This window comes from Lycorma delicatula, chromosome 4, assembly GCF_047948215.1.
Source record: "Lycorma delicatula isolate Av1 chromosome 4, ASM4794821v1, whole genome shotgun sequence".
Taxonomy (NCBI): Eukaryota; Metazoa; Arthropoda; class Insecta; order Hemiptera; family Fulgoridae; genus Lycorma; species Lycorma delicatula.
Window position 1 is genome coordinate 134655199 of NC_134458.1, and position 22352 is coordinate 134677550.

A 22352-nucleotide genomic window follows, 5' to 3' on the forward strand; every position below is an offset into this window, starting at 1 on the left:
GCAGAACACTTACAAAGTTGTTCTGTGATGATCTTACTTCGACTATTCTAACTTCAGCACATCTCTTTACAGCTTCTTCTACATTTTAATTTTAATTTTTTACATTTTAACATTTTAATTTTTGTTGAAGCATGCAAATCCATGACTGAACAAAAAACCTTACTTGCTCACACCTTTATTTTATAACATATGGTGACAATCTCACCATATGTTGTGAGATTGTCCTCACAACATATACAAATTTCAAATTAACATCATATTTCTAAACTTCTGTTTTAGAAGATAGCTCTACTGAACTTTTAGAAATACTGATTTATTACAATTGTGACACATAATTAGAATATTCCTTACAAGGACATCCCCTTTTTTTAAGGAAAGACTGACAGTATTGTTTGTATTGCAGCTTACATTTTAGGAATGTTCCTATTATTTTAGTTAAAATGTCTAAATAAAAAATGCGATATCCAGTACTATTAGTTTCAATACTAAAAATATTTATTAGAAAAGGTATGAAGATATAAATAGGAAAAAATCCAGAAAACATATGTTGCTGAATAAGTTAATAAAAATTTTTTAGTTATCATAGAAACACAATTTAGGTTCCATTGGAAAGCGGGAATTTCAAACTATATTTTGATTGTAAAATCTAAAAATCGATAAAACTTGCATTTTCGACCGAAGTCGTCTCCCCTTAACAGTTTTGTTTCACTCAAGTATGTTTGAATGTGTTTGTTGACGAATTAAAAACACAATTTTGAATAATTGTGTATGTACAATATTTTGCCGAGAGAGCCCGCTAGTGTTGTGACTTTTGACCATGACTTAATGAAACAGTATGGTAAGAAACAGAGGCGGGGAAATAAGGATTTTTAGGTTATTTTTATAAATTGTTTGGTAATGTTGGATTTGTTGTGATTTCAAAATAGGTGTGTTCTGTTAAAAAAAGCATATGATTAAATAAGTGTACGATTATTTTTGTGTTGAGTGGAAAATTTTAATCTATTCTATCATGGATGCTTACATGTGGATAAAAGAACCTGTGAGCAAAAGAATATCAAAAATGGTACAGGTAAGTGATTGAATTACTTAATATTTCTTTATTAATTTATTTTAAATGCTGTATTAAATTTTTGACTGAAAATGACCTCTTTTCGGACTGTTTTTACGAAATTTGGTTTGAGAGTGCAAGTTAGAAAGTTTGCAGACGCTCTGGTAAACAGATGTACGATGCTTACTTTTGGACTAAAGTAAGCGTATTTAGTTTATTTTTCAGTTTGAATGTCTTTTGAATTTGATTTTTATATTAATTTTGTTATAATTAATTAAAAAATGTTTATTCAGTTTGACCTTGTTTTCATCTCTTGTTGTTATACACCCGATTTGAATGTAAATGCGTCTTACAAGCTAAAATTTTTAAACCAATAGATGTTAATATCTGAAGAAATTTATGTTGCTTATAATTCTAATTAACAAAACGTTATTTCGTATGTTTTTCTTTTTTTTTATAGAAAACTGTTAAACTATTAAAGCGTTACTGTTAAATTTTAAATACACTATATAATACAAGTCTCTCATGTATGTCTTATTTTCGTAGTTTGCATATATATAAATGAAATATTAAGTTAAACTGAAATTATAAGGAGAAAAAGTAAGGGAATTATTTTAGATTACAACACACGACAGATTTAATAGTAAAACTTTTATAAATAACCCTAAAATAAAATTGTATAATTAATAAACTAGTAACTGAGATGGTAAATGAACCTCACTATTTAAATTTTTTAATTGTTTTTAATCCAAAATTTATATTTTTTGTCTGACAAAGTAGAGATCTCTGTGAAAGCATTAACATAGCGGAAATGAGGGAAAAATTAACCATAAATAAGAGAATGTTTTTTATACAAGTACTCAATGTTATTTAACTTTTTTGATCCATGTAACTGTTTTTATTAAAATAACTAATTCCAGACATTGGCTTTTTTAATTAATGGCAATATTTTATTTTTAAAATGAGCCATTGTAGGTGTTTAACAATTAAATTGTTAAAACTACACAATATTGCAATTATATTTTTATTTATATTATGCCTTTTAGATAAAATTATAATTTAAAGTCTTCAACCTCATAATTTCATAGGATGATTTTAAAATGAGCATTTTTTAATTTTTGATGTATTAGTAGCTAAGGAATGATTGTTTGTTAACAAACTGTTTCAAAAATTTGTCAGATTTTTCCAGTTATCCAATATTTGTTCATCAGACCAAACCATGGTCTTTTCACACATGTGCTTCTTGAGGATTATTCAATACTCATTTCCGTATAATTTTATCAGACATGGCCCATCGGTATGATTATGCAATAACAATTTATAAAAACCACTTACCAACATTTTTATATTCTTAAAATAAAAAAATAAAACTCAAATGTAAGTCGTGCATTTTTACATTTTACATAAACAGTGGTTGTCATGTTTAAAAATTAGCGTCAGTCACAATAACAGTGGAAACTTTAATTGTGACTGGATGCTAAGTTGACAAAATTTTAAAACTTGACAACCACTGTTGTACATTTTTACATTTTACATAATGACTTAATACAATGAATGAGTTTGTTATTTATTTTAAGAATAATAAAGTTTTTTGAGTTCCTGAAGATGGATTTGGTATCCGAAAGTCTTGAACACATTAAAAAAAGTTGTTGGTAAGTGGTTTTTATAAATTATTATTCATTTCCATAAGTTATTATTCATTTTCAAATGAAAATTTTGCTATCAGTGGAGAGTTATACATGCCTAATCTGTCTGTTTGGCTTAATGCTGGCATGACCAAATGGCTCATGTCCATTTGGTTCTTGACAAACTTGAATTTTATATAGATAAATATGGTCTTTTTCTTTTAATTCTACCATGCTTTGACATGTTGCTTATTGGATGACAGCTTGTACTCAAGGCATGACTTAAATATTTAATATTTTATTCCAATTGATACATAATGCTATAGTATATAAATCACTCAGGAATGGGTAGAAATGCTACTCAATGGATAAAAAATGGAATTGTCATTTGTCTGAATCAAGGGAACCATGATAAAACAGAATATACTATTAATTATAAGATAGAAAATCTATATAAGCAAAGTACATGTTAGTTATTTAAAATATAAACAAATGAAATAATGTAGATAAATGCACGAAGGTATTAAATATGGCAAAATAATTCACAATTCAGAAGCCATTATTGAAAATTACTTGAACACATATTTATGTATGAAAATTACTAGAGCACATATTTATGTATGCAATGGAAAGGATGTATAGAGAAAAATAATTTATAACAGTACAATTTTTTTTTTTTAGAAAATTTTGTTAATATTGTAAAAGAGAACTTTTTAAATGGTTTCTTAATTTATTAAAAATGGCAAAGGAAGCATAATTAGGGCATTTTGTAAGCCAAAGTGTTGTGGTTCAGTTTATGAAATAGTTCTTATGAAAAAATCAAAATGCAATATACAGTGTGTACTATTAAGAAATTTACATTGTTGATTAGATATAGGTATTTTATTTGCCAAGATATTAGTAAAACTACTCACAATATGTATACCATTAAATATAAGTATATTTATTGGTATATGTATACCAGTAAAAAGTTACTGGTCTCTAATATATTATAAAATCATCTGTCTTTATTGTGGTCTCATCTGTGAATCTCTGTACATCTGTCCAGGATATTTTTGAATGAATGTCGCATATAAAACTAATATTAATTTGTAACTCAAATAGAATTCTTAAGAGTTGCCACAGGAGACTAGCCTTTTTCAGGGTTGCTTGTCATTTTTAAGTACTGCTAACAAGGTGTGGTTTTGAGTGGTATCAATGTTTGTGCTGTGTTTGAGTGATTATCCTCAACTATTTTTATAATTAACAATAAGGTACTTGCGTATTAACGCCATCGCAGCTACAGCTTTTTTATTTAAAAACAAAGTAGTGGAAAATGAACAGTCTCTTTATTAATTTTGATAAATGGTTATTTATTTTATAAATATAATTTAACCAAACTTAACCTACACTTCGCTCGCTAACCTTGACTAATTTAATAAATTCATTTATTATTGCAATTGTTTAAATAATCAAAACACTCCTGTTAAATTAGTCAAGGTTAGTGAGCGTAGGTTAAGTTTGGTTAAATTATATTTATAAAATAAATATAAAAAACCATTTATTAAAATTAATAGACTGTTTTGAATCTATGTTAAACCCTATATCGGCCCATTTTCCACTGAAATCCGATGACTACTTTGTTTTTAAATAAAGCTGTAACTACGGTGGCGTCTTCTAAATGTTGAAAGATACCTATATCATCTATGATATTGTGCTCAGCTATATTTCTCTTTTCAAAGTTCTGATTGATAACAAATCCTATCTTGGTGATCCTTGATCCAAGCTATAGTTAGATGTATGTAGAGATAACTGCCTGTGAATGCTGAAAACTGTTGCTAGAAATTTCCAGATTATAAGAACGAATGAATGACTGTTTGATTATTGTATTTAATACAGCAAATTAATAAGTACAGTGCCACTTATCAAGACTTGACATTGTTCAGTTAATGAATCCATCTTAAGCAGTAACACATAACAAATTTTTAGTCCTTAATTTTAAAATTTTTAGATTATTTAATCTGATCTTGAGATAAAATTTCTTTAAAAAATAGGAAAAATTACAATCTTTTCATAAATATTTATTGTGCAGTTTGATACGTAGAATCTAAAAATGAATAGTTCAGTTTTTTGTTGCTCCTTATATATAAAAAACTTTTGCACGACAGAGGTTTATTTATGTTACTGTAGATGTCTTTCTAGCTCATGATTGCAAAACCCCCCTCACCATTTCTAAGAAATGGTGAGGGGGGGTTTGTTGTCAACAAACTGTTTCAAACATATAGGTTGTGGTAACTTAGATTATTTTACACTGCCTATCCTAATTTGTATTATGGTTGAAACACATACAAGACGCACCAGTTAAATACTTACTCTGAGATTGTTCATTAATATAGCTCTGAGAAGAGTTTAATAGGAAATCGCATCATTCCTTTACCCATAGGTGGTGTAACGTTTGATATCTTAATGGCTTTTTGGAAGCAACTTGATTCATGTCAGATTACTTACAACTATTACAGTTGTGGCATTCAGTATATGTGATTTAGTAAAAAATTAATGATGCAGTTTAAATACTATTATAATTAAATTTATTTGATATAGATATAAAACTTCAGGGAAAATAAGAGGTTGTATATTTTAATTAGATCATGTTTTGCCATTAAATAAAAATCCATAATTTTTAATTTGTTATAAATACAAATAAAAAAAAAAATAATATTCAGTTCATGTGAAGTGGCCTTTAACTATTTTGATGAATCTTATAAGCTTTTGTTTGAATTTTGAGATTGTTTGAAATGAATGTTCTCATTTTGTTGTAAATGGAGAATTGCACAACTAAAAATGATCTTATTAAAAATAAGTTTTGCCTGGAGTAAATAAGGTGGAAAAATTAAATTGATAATAAATATATACTTTATATAAACACTGATACTAGTATTTATTTTTGTTTTAATTTTATTTTTCTTACAGAATAAAACGATAGAAGAGAAACTCTTCTTATATAAACATAAAGCTTATATATATATGTTTACATATGTATATATTTATAAAAATTAAAGTGGTTATAATTTTCATGTTATTTATTAAGATTTTTTTTCTTTTTAATCTGTAATAAACAATTAATACAATTTGAACTGGAAATCTTTTAATTAAAATTAAATTCAAACCTACATATGTCTGCTTTGAATCGCATCTTAAAATTTGTGTGTTATACATCTATGCACTGTTGAATTTTAATATTAAACTAGTAAATTTTTAGATAAAAGGTACTTTTGATTTATCAGTGGATTATTTTTAATTTTTTTTTATATACAAATATTGTGTTTAATTAATTAAATTTATCTACTGTTTATCAGAATTATACATTTCAGGTAATGGTGTTATTGTTAATTATGATATATTTTATGTTCTTGTTTGTAATTATTTATTTTGTTTTATTTTAAATTATGAATCTTAAATCGACAATGATTTAAGTGAAATTAACTTACACAGGAAAGTCGCACTCTTTGTGCAAGAGTGTATTACATTTGCTACTCTAAGAGTAGTTAAGATACACTGAACAGAATGTTGGTGTCGCTGAAGCTGAATATCCCCTCATCTTGATTTCCTCCCATTTTTTGCAAATAGCTATTCCAGAGAAGAATGGTTGATGAAAAATGAATTAAAAAAATCTTACAGCAAATTAAAAGCTTTTGAGGCATGTGACTTCAGATGACTCGGTTCTGAGTCATCAGAGTATAATAAAAAATATAAATTAACCACTTTTAAATATAAATTTTTATTATTTTCTGAATTCTTTTCAGTTTTTTCTATGATGTTTAATTCAGTTGCTTATTCTTCTGTTTGTCATATACGTTTGGTTATTTGTGGTTTATTTTCTATAACTGGATTAGGTTTAATTGGTTCTATTAATTTTAACTAACCGTCAGACAATACATTGACTAATAATAAATTATACTAATAATAATAAATTTTAAATATATATATATTATATATTACTATTATTAATTGGTTCTCAGAATTTATCTTGCACAGTGAAACCGCGTTAATCTAGATCGCAATTTCAAGGTAAACATTTCAATGAGTGTTTTATGAATGTGCGATATACAGAAAATCTTCAGCCTTGCACTATTAACAAAAAACAATGAAAAAAATTGGGTAAATTGTATTTCGCTTAAAATTGCACGGACCCAACTTATATTTATATATTTTTTTTTCTTTTTCCCCCCTCTGAAATTGTGCGCTGTAAAAAAAATTGATTATGCAAATAAGGAAACACTGCTGGGCTTTTTATTATCAAGGTCATTGATTGCAATTCCTCGCTATCTTTTGTTATATAAAATCATAGTTATTAAAACATATACTCATTCATCCTCTGAAGTAATACCTTGCGGTGGTTCCGCAATAAAAATAAGGGAAAAAAATTTTCAAACATACGTCTGAAAACGAGTTAAGGCTGACGAAAAATTTCGTCCGGATTTTAGTTCATCCGGACTGTACTTCATTTTTAGACTTATCATATTGTTGCAACATTTTCTGTCAAGTTTTTAGCAAATTGAATTGTATTTATAATTTTGTTTAATTAATTTTGTATTTAATTTGAATTACTATTTTTTACTTTGAGTAATAAATTGTAATATTTTTTTCGAATTATTGTTAAAAACATTTTAAGAGAAATATTTTGAAGATAAAAATTGACTTAACGAGTTAAGGTGTGTAGTTCTTTTAAAAAGGGTTAGGTAAGAAACGAAAAAATATTAGTTTCATTATTTTCATCGTGGGTATTCGTTACATGTTCTTTATTTCATGCCTATATTTCGTTTACGTTTAAATTAACAATGCGGAATAGAAACTATCGCGGAAATGGAATAAATTTAAACCACTGATTTAAATTCAATCGGCTAATGAATGACTGATAAAATTAATGAATCATCGAATTGTATTAAATTTATCTTAAAGCTAGTAACAATAAATTACACTGCTCAACATGATTTTTGTCTCGCGAGTATCAAGAGATGTAATTAATGTAGTTTTTTTTATCCTTTTCAAATATGTATTCGGAATTTTTCAATCACCGGCAGTTTTTTATTTTAATTTTTTTAAAACTTTTTTTCGTCCATTTGTCCATTATCAAGTAAAAACTCGTAGAACATTGCCTAACGCTTCTGTTATGCAGGTTCAGACATGTTAGACATGTACAAACGTGATCTAGTATTACACATCAGAACGATGCCAGTTGTGAGATAAAGTGAACCAGTGAACACGTTATTGTGAATATTTTGTGTCAACACATTTTTAAAAAGTAAATAACATTTTATTTCACTAAACTTATAATTTTTATTGTAAATTATATCTTTACAGTCTAGGGTTAATAATTAATAAATCATGTATTTAATTTTTTTAAAAAATTTACTTATTACTGCGGTTAAGAAAAAGTCCAAAATCAAAATTTGTTTGAATTTTGGACTATTTTGGACACTGAATTAGTAGTTTTCCAGGATAAACAGTTTTCATTGTTTTTTTTTATCAGAATGAGTATATGTTACTGTTGGCTTACTTAGCTGATGTATTTTCTCATTTAAACGATTTGATTGTGAATTTACAAAAACAAATCAAAAGGACCTGATAAATATGAATATGGAAATGAAAAAAATATACCTAAAAACAGGTAAGATTGTTCGAAACAACGCGATTAGCGAAAGAAGACTGGAAACAAGTCTCTTTTGCCGTGCCGCACTATCAGCGCGTTCGTTGCCTGAAATTCCAATATGGCTGGGGATCCAGCAAACGGTCAAATAGGGTTATTGGAGAACGTCACCAACCGCCTATACTGCACTCATGGAATCTGAGCAGACAAAGTACGTGTCGAAATGTTGAGCTAATTATATTTAAGCATACAACTTAATAGCGTACAACTCCGCAACGAAAATATTTACGGTGCTAGGTAGACCAAAGATGTACGTTGTGTTGCTAACCGCAAATCACAAAAAAAACAGAATTAACATTTTTAGAGCCATCCGTATAAACAATAGCATCAGGATTCACGCTGTTTATAAGATTATAGAATTTTTCTCGTAATTTAATCGACTTTGTGTTATGAATGCATTAATTAGACTTGAGCGGAACGTACCTGAAGCAAGACTGATAAATGAATTACTGACTGCATCGAGTATCTTTAGAGCGGTGGTCCGCGCCGACAAATAAGCCAGACAATCTAAGCGGGAACGGACCAGAGCTCTGTAGAAGCGCAACATGCATATACAATCGGCCCTCAACGGGTATTTGAACTCTCAACAACATTTTAAAATTCAATATTTTATCCACGTCAGTCCGTCAAATCACAATCGTGCTTCAACTGGTTCACCGTATAAAAACACTTGAGGTTCAACATGTTCCCTCAACAGGAAAAGCAAATGCTCTTCGTTTTTACCGAGGAAAAAGCGAGTCCAGTCGATTTACACCACGATTCTAAGCGGATTACTGTGTTACTACGGTAAACAAGTGCACTTAGGACACTTCCCCGAGCTACTCCGTTTCTAGCGTAAAACTTTTGGATATCGTCGTTCCAACTCGAACTCGAAAGTACCATCTACTGAGTAAACCCCTGATGAATGCAAGGAGATTCCCCTATATACTTCACTCATGAAGTGTATTTAGGATTCCTCTCCTTCACGCCGTGTCGTACACTTTTTGCAAATCGAAAAATACAATGTCTGTTATTGTTGTCAAGGCTGTTTTGAATAACAGCCTTTGTTCAAAAAAAATTTGATGTACAAATTTTCCCAATTTCCAAATATACTAAACAAGTTATTCAATAGCTTGGGGCTTGCAAATAAGGGGGTGCGATGGTGGTATAGGCGCGGCGGCTCAACCAATGGATACTTTGTCCATCCTATTTCTAAATTATAAAAATTTGCAATTATAAATTCTTTTCCATTAAATTTCATTATCCTTATTTTAATTCTGTTTATTTTGAAATTATATTCTAACAATATAAAGCTATATCACTCAGAATTTCTTCAGACTTCGTTTTTGGTCATAAGTAAATTGGGACATTATAATTTTTCTCCTATGATTATTACTATGCTCTCAATTATTTCCTTAATTTCCAGAAATTAATATTCCAGGAATTAAAGGAAGGAAAAGATTCATTCTAGAGAAAGAATAAGTTTTTCCATATCTGTTTCCTCCGGGAGTTTCAGTTCCTCCGGGTAAATTAAGGCGTTCTGAAATTCTTTCTGGGGCGAAATCTTTCACTCTGTATAACTGAATCGTTTTCGGACATATGTTTATATGAACTTTTTTCTTATTTTTAGCCTCTAGAATGAGTTGTCAAAGTATTGCCCTATCCTCCTGAATCACTCTGTATATTAAGGAACGTCAACTCTCCAAATGAAGACAGATTTGTGGTATCGCCCCATTGTGTGAATGACTGACCAAACAATATCAAATACACCGCTCAAAGGAGTGAATTTTCAAACGCTAGATACTAATCTTAATTGTTGATCGGCGTTATAACCAACATTTTTCTCAGAATTAAACTAGAAATTATTTGTTTATTGGTAGGTCAACAAAACTTTCTTAAAACGTAAGTGAGGTAGAGGTCTGGGATCACTTTTACAATTTCATTTATCAGTAACCATAAGGAAGCACCAAATTTACCCTACGATTTGTACCGTAAGAATTTTATTACGGTTTAATTTTACAGAGGGAGCAGAAAGCAGGGCTATATGTTTCGCTAGCCGAAATTGTAACGAACTGTTTTTTTATTGTTTATATGAACGTTTTTTCTTATTTGTATGTATAGATTTCCGTACAATTTGCAATCACCGGTAAATTGAATATAATGTAATTGATTGCATATTCACGTATGCTTACATATTGCTTTACTTCTTGAACCAAACTAAAATTACTGTACTCAAAAAAATTAATTTATTTTTCAGATAAACTTTCACATGTTTATCAACAGAGAGATAGAGAGAGACACAGATATTTCTGATTGGTTAAAGTTCATGCTATCTCTTATCATACTTAAAAAAACGTTTCTTATACATTATGAGTGCTAGGCAATCTGAGTTCAAGGTTTCAGTTGTTTAGGCATTTTAATAGAACTTATTTCTTTTATTTTTTTCAACTGTAGTTTTTGTTTTTATTTTGTACATTAGTAGAAATCCTTGAACGTCTTAACTGTAGAATAGATAGTTCTGTTAACAGAACTATGATTTGACCTGAAAATGCTCCAATTATAGTAATAAACTATAGTAATAAAAGTGCTGAAAGACTTTTATAAAAAAGTATAAAAGTACTTTTAAAAAAAAAGTATATTTACTATTTCCTTGTTATCTCTATTGGTGATGATTGTTAAACAGTAAAAAGATCAGATTGGTTTTAAATTTAGTTGATTATTTTTGTAAACGGTCTTCTAGCACGTTTTTGTTTTTTAGTTAATGTTAATAGAAATGTATTTTCTAAAGTAGATGTTAGATGTAAGTAAGGTGTTCGTAAAAAAAATATTATTGAATATCAGTATGACCTTAGCAGTCGCTTAAGTAAATCTTATAAAAATGTGTATAGTTTTAAATATTATCACAAAACTTTTCGTCAGTTAATTTTTTTTACTTTTCCCCAACTACATTAATTACTTTACTTTGCTAAAACAGGTAATTGAATACTATATTTAACTTGTAGTATTTATTTAACTTAGATATTATGTATATATTTATTTTTGTGAATGAAACTGTTAGTGCTTAAAACGATAAATATGAAGTAAACAGATTAATAATTTTATCTTGCACAAAATACGGAATGATAATAAGCGTAAGACAGATTTAAAAATAAAGACTTTCTTAAAAATAATTGTAATTTTATAATGAATGGTTTTCCTTTTATAATTGAGAAAGCGGGAGCTCATTAAAATCTGATAGATTGTCATTTGTTTTTAAGAATTTTTTTTTTCAAATATATACTTGTTTGTACAAAAATGTAATTAATGAAAGATTTTACGCTAATAATTATTATTGTAAAATATACAGAGTATATTGTGAAAATAGTAAAAACACGCGTGTAGTTACGACGACTGCGCAATGCAAAGTTCGCCAAAAATTGAGTTCAACCGCTTTAATATACCACTTTTTCCTCCATTTACTGGCTACTAGAGCGTCAATATTCTCATCCTTTACACCATCCTCAAGCTGGCGCAACAATTCATTACCGCTCGAGTCTGTTTTGGTGTGGCACGCCCACCTCTCTCCTATCCGTCCTGTTCACAAACTGATACAATGCAACAAAATACTCCATATCTTCTGCCACCTCTTTTAATTCTTTTGCTTTTTTTTTGGCGTGCTTGGTCAGTGCCAGAGAGCCACTTAACAGTGACCAATTCTTTGACATACTCAAGAAGTTAACCTTGCGGGGTATCCACTAATTTGTCTTCTGCCTTCTTCTCCAGGCACAGATATTCAGTCTTATGCTTTAGGGCAACCGAATGAGGTGGTGGCGGGAGAAATGCCAAGCTAACCAACCAAACCTTCTTCCCCCATCTCCATCGGAGCTGTTTTAGCTGAACGGCTCCTCTTCCATCGTTCCTTCCTCCTGCCGACGCAGCATCCGTCGAGCTATAAGCGAACTGCAGCGCCTGCTGCTGTTGCTATGACTTCCATTGTGCCCTAATCCAGCACTGTAATCTCGTACCACTCTGTAACTCTGTAACAAACAAGATACCCAAGTTAATCAAAAGATACCTAAGCAGTAGCTTTATACGAGCGTACGTAAAGATAAAATGAAAGATAACAAAATAGTAAAAGAAATTAAAATTAAATTAATTCCAGTACACAAGTTCTTATCACTAATAAAGCTATAATAGTCAGTGCTATCAAAATTTATACAAACAATAGCCACCACAATGCTATCAACTAAAGATAACACCACCATATCTATTAACAAAAACAAAGCACCAACGATAAGAACAGATTATAAATATCCTCTAATCGTAAAAAAGAGGCCCCCCAAAGGGATGGCCACAAGCAAATGCAGCCCTTATTACCAATATTAAAATCACCTTATTATCACAAAATCTCAGAAGATGTAAGAAAATCGTTCCAGAAACCAAATCACAGTTGTCCGTTGTACTAAGCAATTGAAAAAAAAAACCGGTATATCCGAATCAACACTTAAAAAAACGGCTCGCTAAGACCCTTACTCGATAAATCCTCCAACTAAACTAAAGAACTAGCGTTTGGTGTGATTTATTAGCCAAGAAAATGAGCACGGTAAGATTTGTACTCAATCTATCTTGAAAATTTGAAAGGAATTGGTTGGTTTGTTCTTGCGTGATATTTTGAGAGATATTGTGGCTGCTCCGTTACACCATTAAACAAGTGAAAGTTTGTTAGAAATAGAGAGAATATGAAATAGGAATAGATTGTTATGGAAGGATTACATTCATTTTTCTCAGTCTTTCTTATCTCTGTGATGTTTGCAATGCATCTCATATGTGAGGGCCAGTCAATAGTTGTTTCTGTGGAGAATCTTGATGTTCGCTACAGAACAAACTGTGGTGAATGTGGACATTTGTGAACAAACTGTGGACATTTGCATTTTGGTAAGCATTGGATGACAATATATTCAGTGAAGAAAGCAATAGGAAGTCACTCTTTTCGTATTACTTGAGAATATTCTTGCTTGTTTCAAGAGTGAAACAATATTGCCAACAACCATTTTTGTTTTATCATAATATTGTGTACAACCGAGTGAATGACCAACCTTGAAGAGTGAATGTTTTTATAGCTTTAATACTTTTCAAGTGGATCTATTTCAATGATTGTTTTTTATTTTATTTATTCAGTTCCTGTGGTATATTTCATTTTCCAAGTATATTTAAAAGGAAGATATTTTAAGCGAAAAAATATTTTGTTTTGCATGATGTGAATATAACTCTTAATTGTACTTTTCCGTCTAGCGCTATAGCTGTAGAAGGCAAAGTATTGTAATTGGTCCAATTTGTGCATATGCGGTTTTCACGGAATTGACATGTTCACGCACGCTTGGTGTTGCTCTCTAAATCACCTTATATCCAGAACTACTAAACCGATTTAGACCAAACTTACTTATATATCTGTGGCATTGATGCTATTAAATTTTCACTTAAAGTCAAAGGGTGTATCTTGAGATTTCGCTTAATTGTCTTATTTTTCTTAGGCACATTTGTTAACAATTAAGAAATATTTGCAAAACCATTTTTGAAGAATCGTATTGTAACTTGTATGTCTAAACCATTCATAAAAATACCATTCACTTAAAATCTTTAAGTGTTAATACTTTGGATATACCTTCCAATTAAAATGAGTAACATTTTGTGTAGGAGTCTTGCACTGTAATATAGTGAGATTAAATGTAAAGAAAAATTACGAAAAGAAAAAGGCTTTAAATGTAATAGCAATACTTAGAATGACTATTTCAGGAATATATTTAAAGACACTGGAGAGTCGAATAATTTTTTGGTTTAACATATTGTAATAGGACCAGTATAACAGATCTGGGTAGCGGATTTCTTCCAGTTAAGAAGAAAGAAAAAATAGTAATGAAAAGGGATTCTTCTCATAGAATAACAGGTTCGTTCTCTGTAATACAGATAATAGCACCTCTAAAAGCTTCTGTTTGACCTTAAGGGTTGCCGGACAGGGAAAAACATTGTAGAAATACGCAAGGCCTCAGACATTTAAAATTATTACCCTCTAACAATTAAAAGGATGAATTAGGTATTGGTTCTGCTGGCCAGGAAATATAAATATGGCTGGGGACCATTGGTCAGGGAGTAGTTCAGCACAGTTGTCGCAATAAGTGATAACAGATTAGTTTTGTGAGGCTGTGTTCAACACAGTTGTGGTCAGTAAGCTTGTAGTAATGAGTGAAGAGTATGTCATGAGTATTCCAGTGTGGACAGTGGGTGAATAAAAGTTGTTTGGTTTAGTTATTGATAAACATAGTGAAAGTAACAGAAAACGTAATACTTGCAGAAAGTGGACTGTATGACTCTTCTAGTATTAGTTCATTAGTTTAATTCATTAGTTTCTAGCAGTTATTGTGTAATGTTTTTAGTAAATTGTTATGGTATTTATTAATTTAACTGTCATTAAAACTTGTCTTTTTATTTGAATTACTATTTTTTATGTTGTATATATGTATTGTCATCATTATATTATTATTTTGGACTTGTATTATAAAATAAGTCCATTTGCATTTTATACATGAAACTTATTTTATACATGTGCTCTGTTTGCATTTCTTAACTTGTATTAAAATATGTAGGCATTACTGTACTTTCTACACATTAATTTATTATTTATAAATCTAAACTAATTTCATTTCCTTCAAATTATCTAAGCCTAATAGCAAATCGAAATCTTTATGAAAATTAAATAAATAATATTCTTCGTACTTTAATATTTCTTCTTGCATACCATGTGTTACTTAGAAAGTGCCTTTACGTAGAAATTCTTTAAAAAATTCAAAACCGATAAATTTCTTTACAAAATTATTCTAAATCTATTTTGTGGATCGATGATGTGTTGCAGTTCGTTAATTTTGGAATGTAAATCTAAATTCAAAAACAATTCCTAAATTCATTTACCCTAAAAAATGATTAGTTTAGAAACAGTTGAAGAATTTGAATCCAATCATTTTTTCTTTTTCTTGGGGAAGATCAGCATATTGTTTGGCTGTTTAATGCGAATATTATTTCCTGATATTTGATGTAATTTGGGTTATTTGTTCAGAAATGTTTTTTAGTCCTTTTAAACTGAGGTCTCTGGTTTGGGTTGACATTCTGAAAGGATGGTCGCTGAACAAAATTTGGCTCCAATTGATTACACTGAGGTTTTTGATTTCTGTAAGTATTCTCTGAGTGTTGTATTTATTGGGAGGTAATTTTGGTTTGAGTTGGTATTGCAAGTTTTGGTCTTAATTGAACGTAAAATTTTTTTGATTTTTGTTAGGAGCACCTTTCCTTACAAATTGATTCTACATTCTTATATGTAGAAAAAAAAATGGTGGACATGCTATCAAGATAGTGGATGAACTTTTTCTTACACCTAGCGAAGTATAATTTAGAAAATACTCTTCAAAATGATAAAGAAAAAGTATTTGTTATTTTTATTATATGCTCAACAAAATTATTTTTATTTGTATAATTATTGTAAAATACAATTGCATTATAAAAGTTGTGTAATGCATCCACTAGTAATAACTTAATTACACATAATAAATTATCATGTAATAAATTACATAGATACTTTTTTTATAGGCTCTTGTGTTTATCTATTTGCAATAACTGCAATCCAAGCAAAAAAGTAAACTCATGTAAAAGAGTTAAGAATGAAGCAAAACCTACTTTCCCCTTATCATTAAAAAATCAACTTAAGTGGCTGCACCCTTTTCTTAAGTGGTACTTATGTTTTATGGATGAACACAATGAAGATATTATTTATAATATTATTGTCATTATTTTACAGCTGATAATTATCAATGATGCATTGATGATTTCAATTTGTGCAATGTAGTTTTTTAAATTTCTTTATAGAGGTAGTGAAAGTATGTCTACTATTTATCTGTAAGTTACTGGAGTATGAATCAAGCTTAATATTTTTCAACCACTTTTTACTTTTTTTGTACTTTAATGTATAAAAAAAGATAAGAGGGTGAGAGGAATAAGTGAGTATGAATTCAGAAATAATTAAATATTGTCTGTCTCAGAATTCTGTAGTAAAATTGCTTGATATGATTTTTAACATATTATTGTATTTGAGTTTTTATTTTGATTTTACAAAACTTGTCCTGAAGACGATTTAGCAGTTTTTTAAAACTGATTTTTTCATTTTCTGTACTGCATTATGTTCCATACCATTTTATAAGAAAGTAATGTTACTTTATTTTTAATAAAATAAAATGGTTAATCAATATTAAAAATCATTAAAAAAATTAATTTGTTCTTCTCTAAAACAAAAATGTTTTTAAATGATAGTATGTAAAAACAAACAAGAAATGAGGATCTCCTCCTCTTCTTTAAAGTCTATTATTTTAAAGAAGTTCTTTAAAGTCTATTAGTTTTTAATAGTTGTATTAGTTTTTAATTTTATTATAAAAATGATAATGTTTGAAATGAATTTTACTTGTGTTGAGATGTTAGTGTCAGCTATGTAAAAATAACATTTAACCTACTCTTCTTTAACAGGTTCTTTTGACTGAATTTAGTTTTAATAAAGTAGAAGTGACTAAATAAAATTTTAGTGGAGTGTGAGTGAGTGTGTGTTTTTGTTTATTTTTATACATAAAGATTTTGCATATATATGCATGTAAATATCATTGATATGTTTATTTCATGAATGAAAATTTTTAGCCTTCACATTTGAGTTAAATAAAAAAAATAAATTTTTTAGGTATATCTGTAAATAAATTTGTTTATGATAATTTATGTAATTTTTTTTGGCATTAGGTGATTTGTGAATGTTTTTTGTAAATGCAATACTACCATTAACAATGCATTGTTGAAATGCAAAATTTATAGATTTATAAAGTGACAAAAATTGTTATATATTACATGAAGTTATGCTGTTATATAATTTACAAAGATTTAAGATATATTATAAATGTTTAAGATACATTAATGTTTAATACATATTTAAAACTAATTAATTTTAATAAAATTCCAGTTTACTACATACATCACTAAGCCTATAAGCTGCCATTCAGTTTGCTTACTACACTAAATAATGTGTGAAGACTACTAACTTGTATATAACTTGTCTGTCTGTTAGTGTCTGTTTTTCTTAGCTAATGTGTTCAGATAACAGGCAGCGAAAATGTACTGATCACTAGTGGAAAATATAGGGTCATTGAATACAGACATGTACAAGTGACTACAAGGAAAGAGATGAAACTTGTCAAAATGATGTTTTGGAATCAAAACATTAGTAGTTTGCATCAATCAACAGAGCCACATCAGCAGGAGCCAAAGATGGATGCTCAGAGGCAGACAATATAACATGGAATCCATTGAAGTTGATAATCCACTCCAAATTTAGTTTGCTTGTAGGTAGTGATATTTTTCAATTAATAGTTGAGGAAACAGACTGCAGAAAAAACTTGCTGGCAAATGTAGTCCTAAGTCACATGTAATGAGGTTGAATTAAACAGGGTTTTGTCTGTTCTTTTGGTAATGGGATTAGTTCCTCTACCTTCGGTAGATTTATATTGGAGTAAAGATAACATTTTTAGAAATGAATCTATAGTGAAAATCATTCCCAGAGATCGATTTTTACTACTACTCAGATTTATTCATTTTTCAAATAATGCAGAGCAGTCAAAAAACAGACTTTATTTATTATTAAAAAATTTCCAGAAATATTTCACCCCTGGAAGGCACATAGTTGTTGAGACTATGATTCCTTTTAGAGGACGTCTGTTGATTAACAGTACATAAGTATTGAAGTTTACAAATTATGCTCAGTTGATGGGTATACATATAATGCCAGGGCATTACAGGTATACAGCAGATGAGGCAATAAAAATGGAGCAAGGGGCATACCTGGTTAATTGTTTTCAGATAAGAGGGTAGGCATTTGTACGCTGACAATTTTTATTCTAGCTTAGATTTAGCTAATGACCTTTATGATAAAAAAATCGGAAGGGCATCCTGGATGATTTTAAAACAAATTTAAAAGGGGGAAATATTCTGTCTTCAGCAAGTGGATGGATAAACATCAGGTTATGATGTTGACAACTGATCCCAAATACGACACACAACACAACTGGTAAAATGAATAGAAATAATGAAGCGATCAAAAAACTTCAGTGTATTTTAGATTATAATGTAGCTAAAAAAGGGATAGATCTCAGTGATCAAATGTCGACGTATTATTCAGTTTTAAGGAAATCAAATAACTGGTATTGAAAAGTTGTCAGTGCTTGGTTCATATCTTTCAATGATGCAGTTTCACTGAACACTGGCAAGCCTTCTTGCAGGAGAATGTGATGTGATTACCTCCTCCAAGACATATTCATAAATTTGTCAGACCTGAAGGCACCGGAAGAAAAAAGCAAAAAATGTGCGTTGGTAATTCAAAATTATGTAAAACTATGGGCAGCAAAGAGGCTGATAAAAAGCAAGACTAGTTACTATGGTGAATGTGAAAATAACCCCGGACTGTGCTTGGAGTGTTTCAGTGAGTCATAAAAATCTGAATTAATGTTTTGTGTTTTTATTTTTCTTAATTTCTTTCATAGTGTATAATAATTTTATAAATTATAATTTTTGTAATAATTTTGGTTTGTGACAGTTTTAACACATCACAAATATTCCTATTTTTTGTATTTTTTTTTATGTTAAGCGCTATTAATGATGATGCCCAAACAAATAATCTACAAATATATTTCAGTGCTACACAGTTTCAAAGTTGGTGTCATCCCGTAGTGATGACACCTTCATTCTGTTCACCGCAGGTGCTAGTTGTATATTGAACATCATTATTCTCGTAGAAAAGAACACAGTTGTTACTTACATACATGAACCATAAAAATGCCATATTAATGCAACAAATTATACAAAAGCTGCCACTGATGATTCCCCAACTGAGGTAAAGTAGTGGTAAATAATGAATAATTTCACAACAGAAAAGGATACACTGATTTGTTGCATTAATATTATGGCATTTTTATGGTTCATGTATGTAAGTAACAACAGTGTTCTTTTGTGTAACAACTGTGTATCCTTTTCTGTTGTGAAATTATTCATTATTTACACTACTTTACCTCAGTTGGGGAATCATCAGTGGCAGCTTGTGTATAGGCTCTGTGGAACTGCAGCACCCTCTTATTTCCTTTTGATATTATAACATTTAATATGAGTACTTTTTTCTTTAATTCTTTCTTTACAGTTGTAGAATGTATAATCCTTAAGCTTAACCCTCAGTTATCTATATAAAGATACAAAAATCTTTATATAGAACTGTGTACTAATCAGTTCCAGTGGGGCGTGGTGTTTGAATGTTGTGCGCATGCACACATAGGTAGCTGCTCATGAGGCTGCAAAGTAGAGATCACTGTCGTGCCGACCCTGGCATGCTGGTGAAAAGTAGTTTATTTTACTTTGCGTATGTTGTGCTTAAAAACCATGTGTATTTATTCTTGAAGAGTGCAGCATTAGATTCTTATCCTTCTTCCAGCTATTCTATTTGAATAAATTTTTTTTTGGTTCTTTTAAGTTTTTTTTACTTTACAAAACTTCAATCATGGCCTTGAAAAGGCCTAGAAAAATAATAATTAGAGAAACTGTAATAATAAAAATTAAATAATAGTTATAATTTAAATGATAGGTATTCTGCAGGGCCATTTATAGAAATGCCTGTTTTAGATTTTGCTGTTTTGGTTTTAGACATTCTACCCTTTAAAAACATATCACACTGTAAATTAAACTCAAATAGATGATAAAAATGATGGTTGGCGATTATATGCTAAAACCTTTCATGTAAACAGCCGTTAATTGAAAGTGCATTTCATCAAAATGCAATTTCTTAATATCAATTAGTTAAAATTAAGATTGTTGTGAATGTGTTAACAAAGGTGGTAGTGATTTTGCTTGCTACACTAAAGGTCCTGGGTTCAATTCCTTTAGTGTCTTGAAAATTTATAATTCAGTCTCAATAATCCAAACTCATTTATTATTATCTTTGTACTTGATACAAGATTTTGCGCAAATGTTATCTCAGCCTATGTTAGTTTTTTGTCTGATGCACCAGTAGGTGCTGCTCTACAGACACTGGCAGCTACCATAACTGTAAGAAATTAGCTACTAGACAGTGCCTACATTGTGCCAGTCAGAAGTGGAAGTAATATAGAAAAGCTGATGCAAATAATCTCATTACCTAACCAGGGAAGAATAAATAAAGGAGAGAGTGGTGTGGGTGTGTGTGTAGGGAATGTAGTAAGGGGAAGTCAACACATAGCAAGATTGCCTGGAGATCTGGGTTATTAAATGCCTTGTCCAGATTCAAGATTCTTTATTTTAATATCCGTTTAAACCATAAAATGTGCTTACAAAATTTAAACCAAATGGAGATCTTCTTACTTGGGATCATATTATTATTATGAATTCTAAAACAAAAACTGGACTATCTGTTGATGTATGAAGCCACAAACTGAAAAAAAACAAAGGAACTAAATGATTAATTTTAATAAAATACTTTTTCATTTGTGATTTATTGCACTGTTCTATGGTATGTTAAACAATTTTCTTAATAAATTATTGTATGTAAATTAATTGAGATTATATTGTCATACATCAGGTTGTAACATCAAATACAATTCAGTGGTCAAGATTATATCCACTTTTATCATTATGTTCCTAATTAAAAAGTTTTGCAGTTTAGTATTATTGCTGCTTACATACTTAAGTTTATCATTATAATGCTAAGACTTTCCACAAAAACTTCTTGGTATTAGAAAAAAATCACATCAAAGTAAGTTCTATCTATTCTTAAATTGAATAAGCAGTGATAAATATTTCAGCCAAGTATGGATTAAATTCATGTATTCAATCTGTTTTTATTAAACTACACTATACAATAGAATAAAAAATGCCATGTACTGACATATTTTAACCACTGTCTTACTATGTCATATGTGATGGATGTTTATTCTTTTATTATCAAAGAGAAATTTATTTCTTGTATAATTTAATAAAATTTAAGTCTTCTTTCTAAGGTTAAGTTTAATTTTGTTTTAATTTATTGAAGTGACCCTGAAGAGAAACAAATTTCAATGATAATAACACAATACACTATTGTGTATTTTGTCTTTTGTTTAGAATAAGGTTCTTTAACTTTTAAATTAGGGTTTATATGATTCATAATTAAATCACACTTTGCAGTAACTTACTGAAATTCAGTAATTTTTCATACCTGTAAAGTGTAAATTATAAATTATGTTTGTTAATTGGTAATAATTGCAGCCTTTAATTCATTAGAGTTATTACTATAATAGTAGCACATCTAAACTAATTTAGATGTATCTAAATGTGTTGTTTCTTAGTTTTTGATAAGTTCAAATCTGCTGTCACCTGTTTGCTTAGTGTAAAATTTGTTTGGAATCTTGGTGATAAGTCAATTTCCACGAGATAATCAAATTGACTTTGTAAAATTTCAAGCCATATTATTGTTTTTCTTTGAGGAATCTTGATTAAAAGCTAAGGTTGTCGTAATTGTAAAATAGCTTATTTGTTATGCTTATCTTTACTCCTAACTAAAAAAAAAATACAGGTGATTCAAAGAAACGGGAAATTTTAATTAAATTTTATTTAATTAAAATTTTATTTCAAGTAATTGTACAAATGTTGCCATTTTAGGATACATACTGTCATCATTAAAAATTTAAAATCCTCTTCGTTAAATTGTTCATGGTTTGACGTAACATCTCAACTGGAATTTCCGCAATTGCTTATCGGATCTTTGCCTTCAGTTCTTCCTTTGTAGCAGGTCTACTGTGGAACACTTTGCTTTTAAGGTGACCCCCACAAAAGGTATCACAAGCTGAGAGATCAGGTGATCTGGAAGGCCATCTGTCACCATTTCGTGAAAAGACACGTTGTCCAAACAATCGGCGTACAGCTGCTATAGATTTTTGTGCAGTATGTGATGTTGCTCCGTCTTGTT

The 22352-nt window shown here is 29.5% G+C and overlaps 1 protein-coding gene across 2 annotated transcripts in view; it reads left to right on the forward strand.

Moving 5' to 3' along the window:
* The first annotated feature begins 825 nt into the window (after positions 1–825).
* The window catches only part of LOC142323887 (uncharacterized), a 49022-nt gene continuing 27495 nt past the window's right edge, over positions 826–22352 (forward strand). Inside the window, exon 1 of one of the 2 annotated variants that reach the window (XM_075364208.1) lies at positions 826–1069. In XM_075364208.1, coding sequence (XP_075220323.1) covers positions 1010–1069 — 60 coding nt within the window. In that variant the 5' untranslated portion in view covers positions 826–1009. Of the gene's footprint in view, positions 1070–16217; positions 16360–22352 lie in introns of those variants that run through there. The other variant, XM_075364209.1, reaches the window with a different exon arrangement.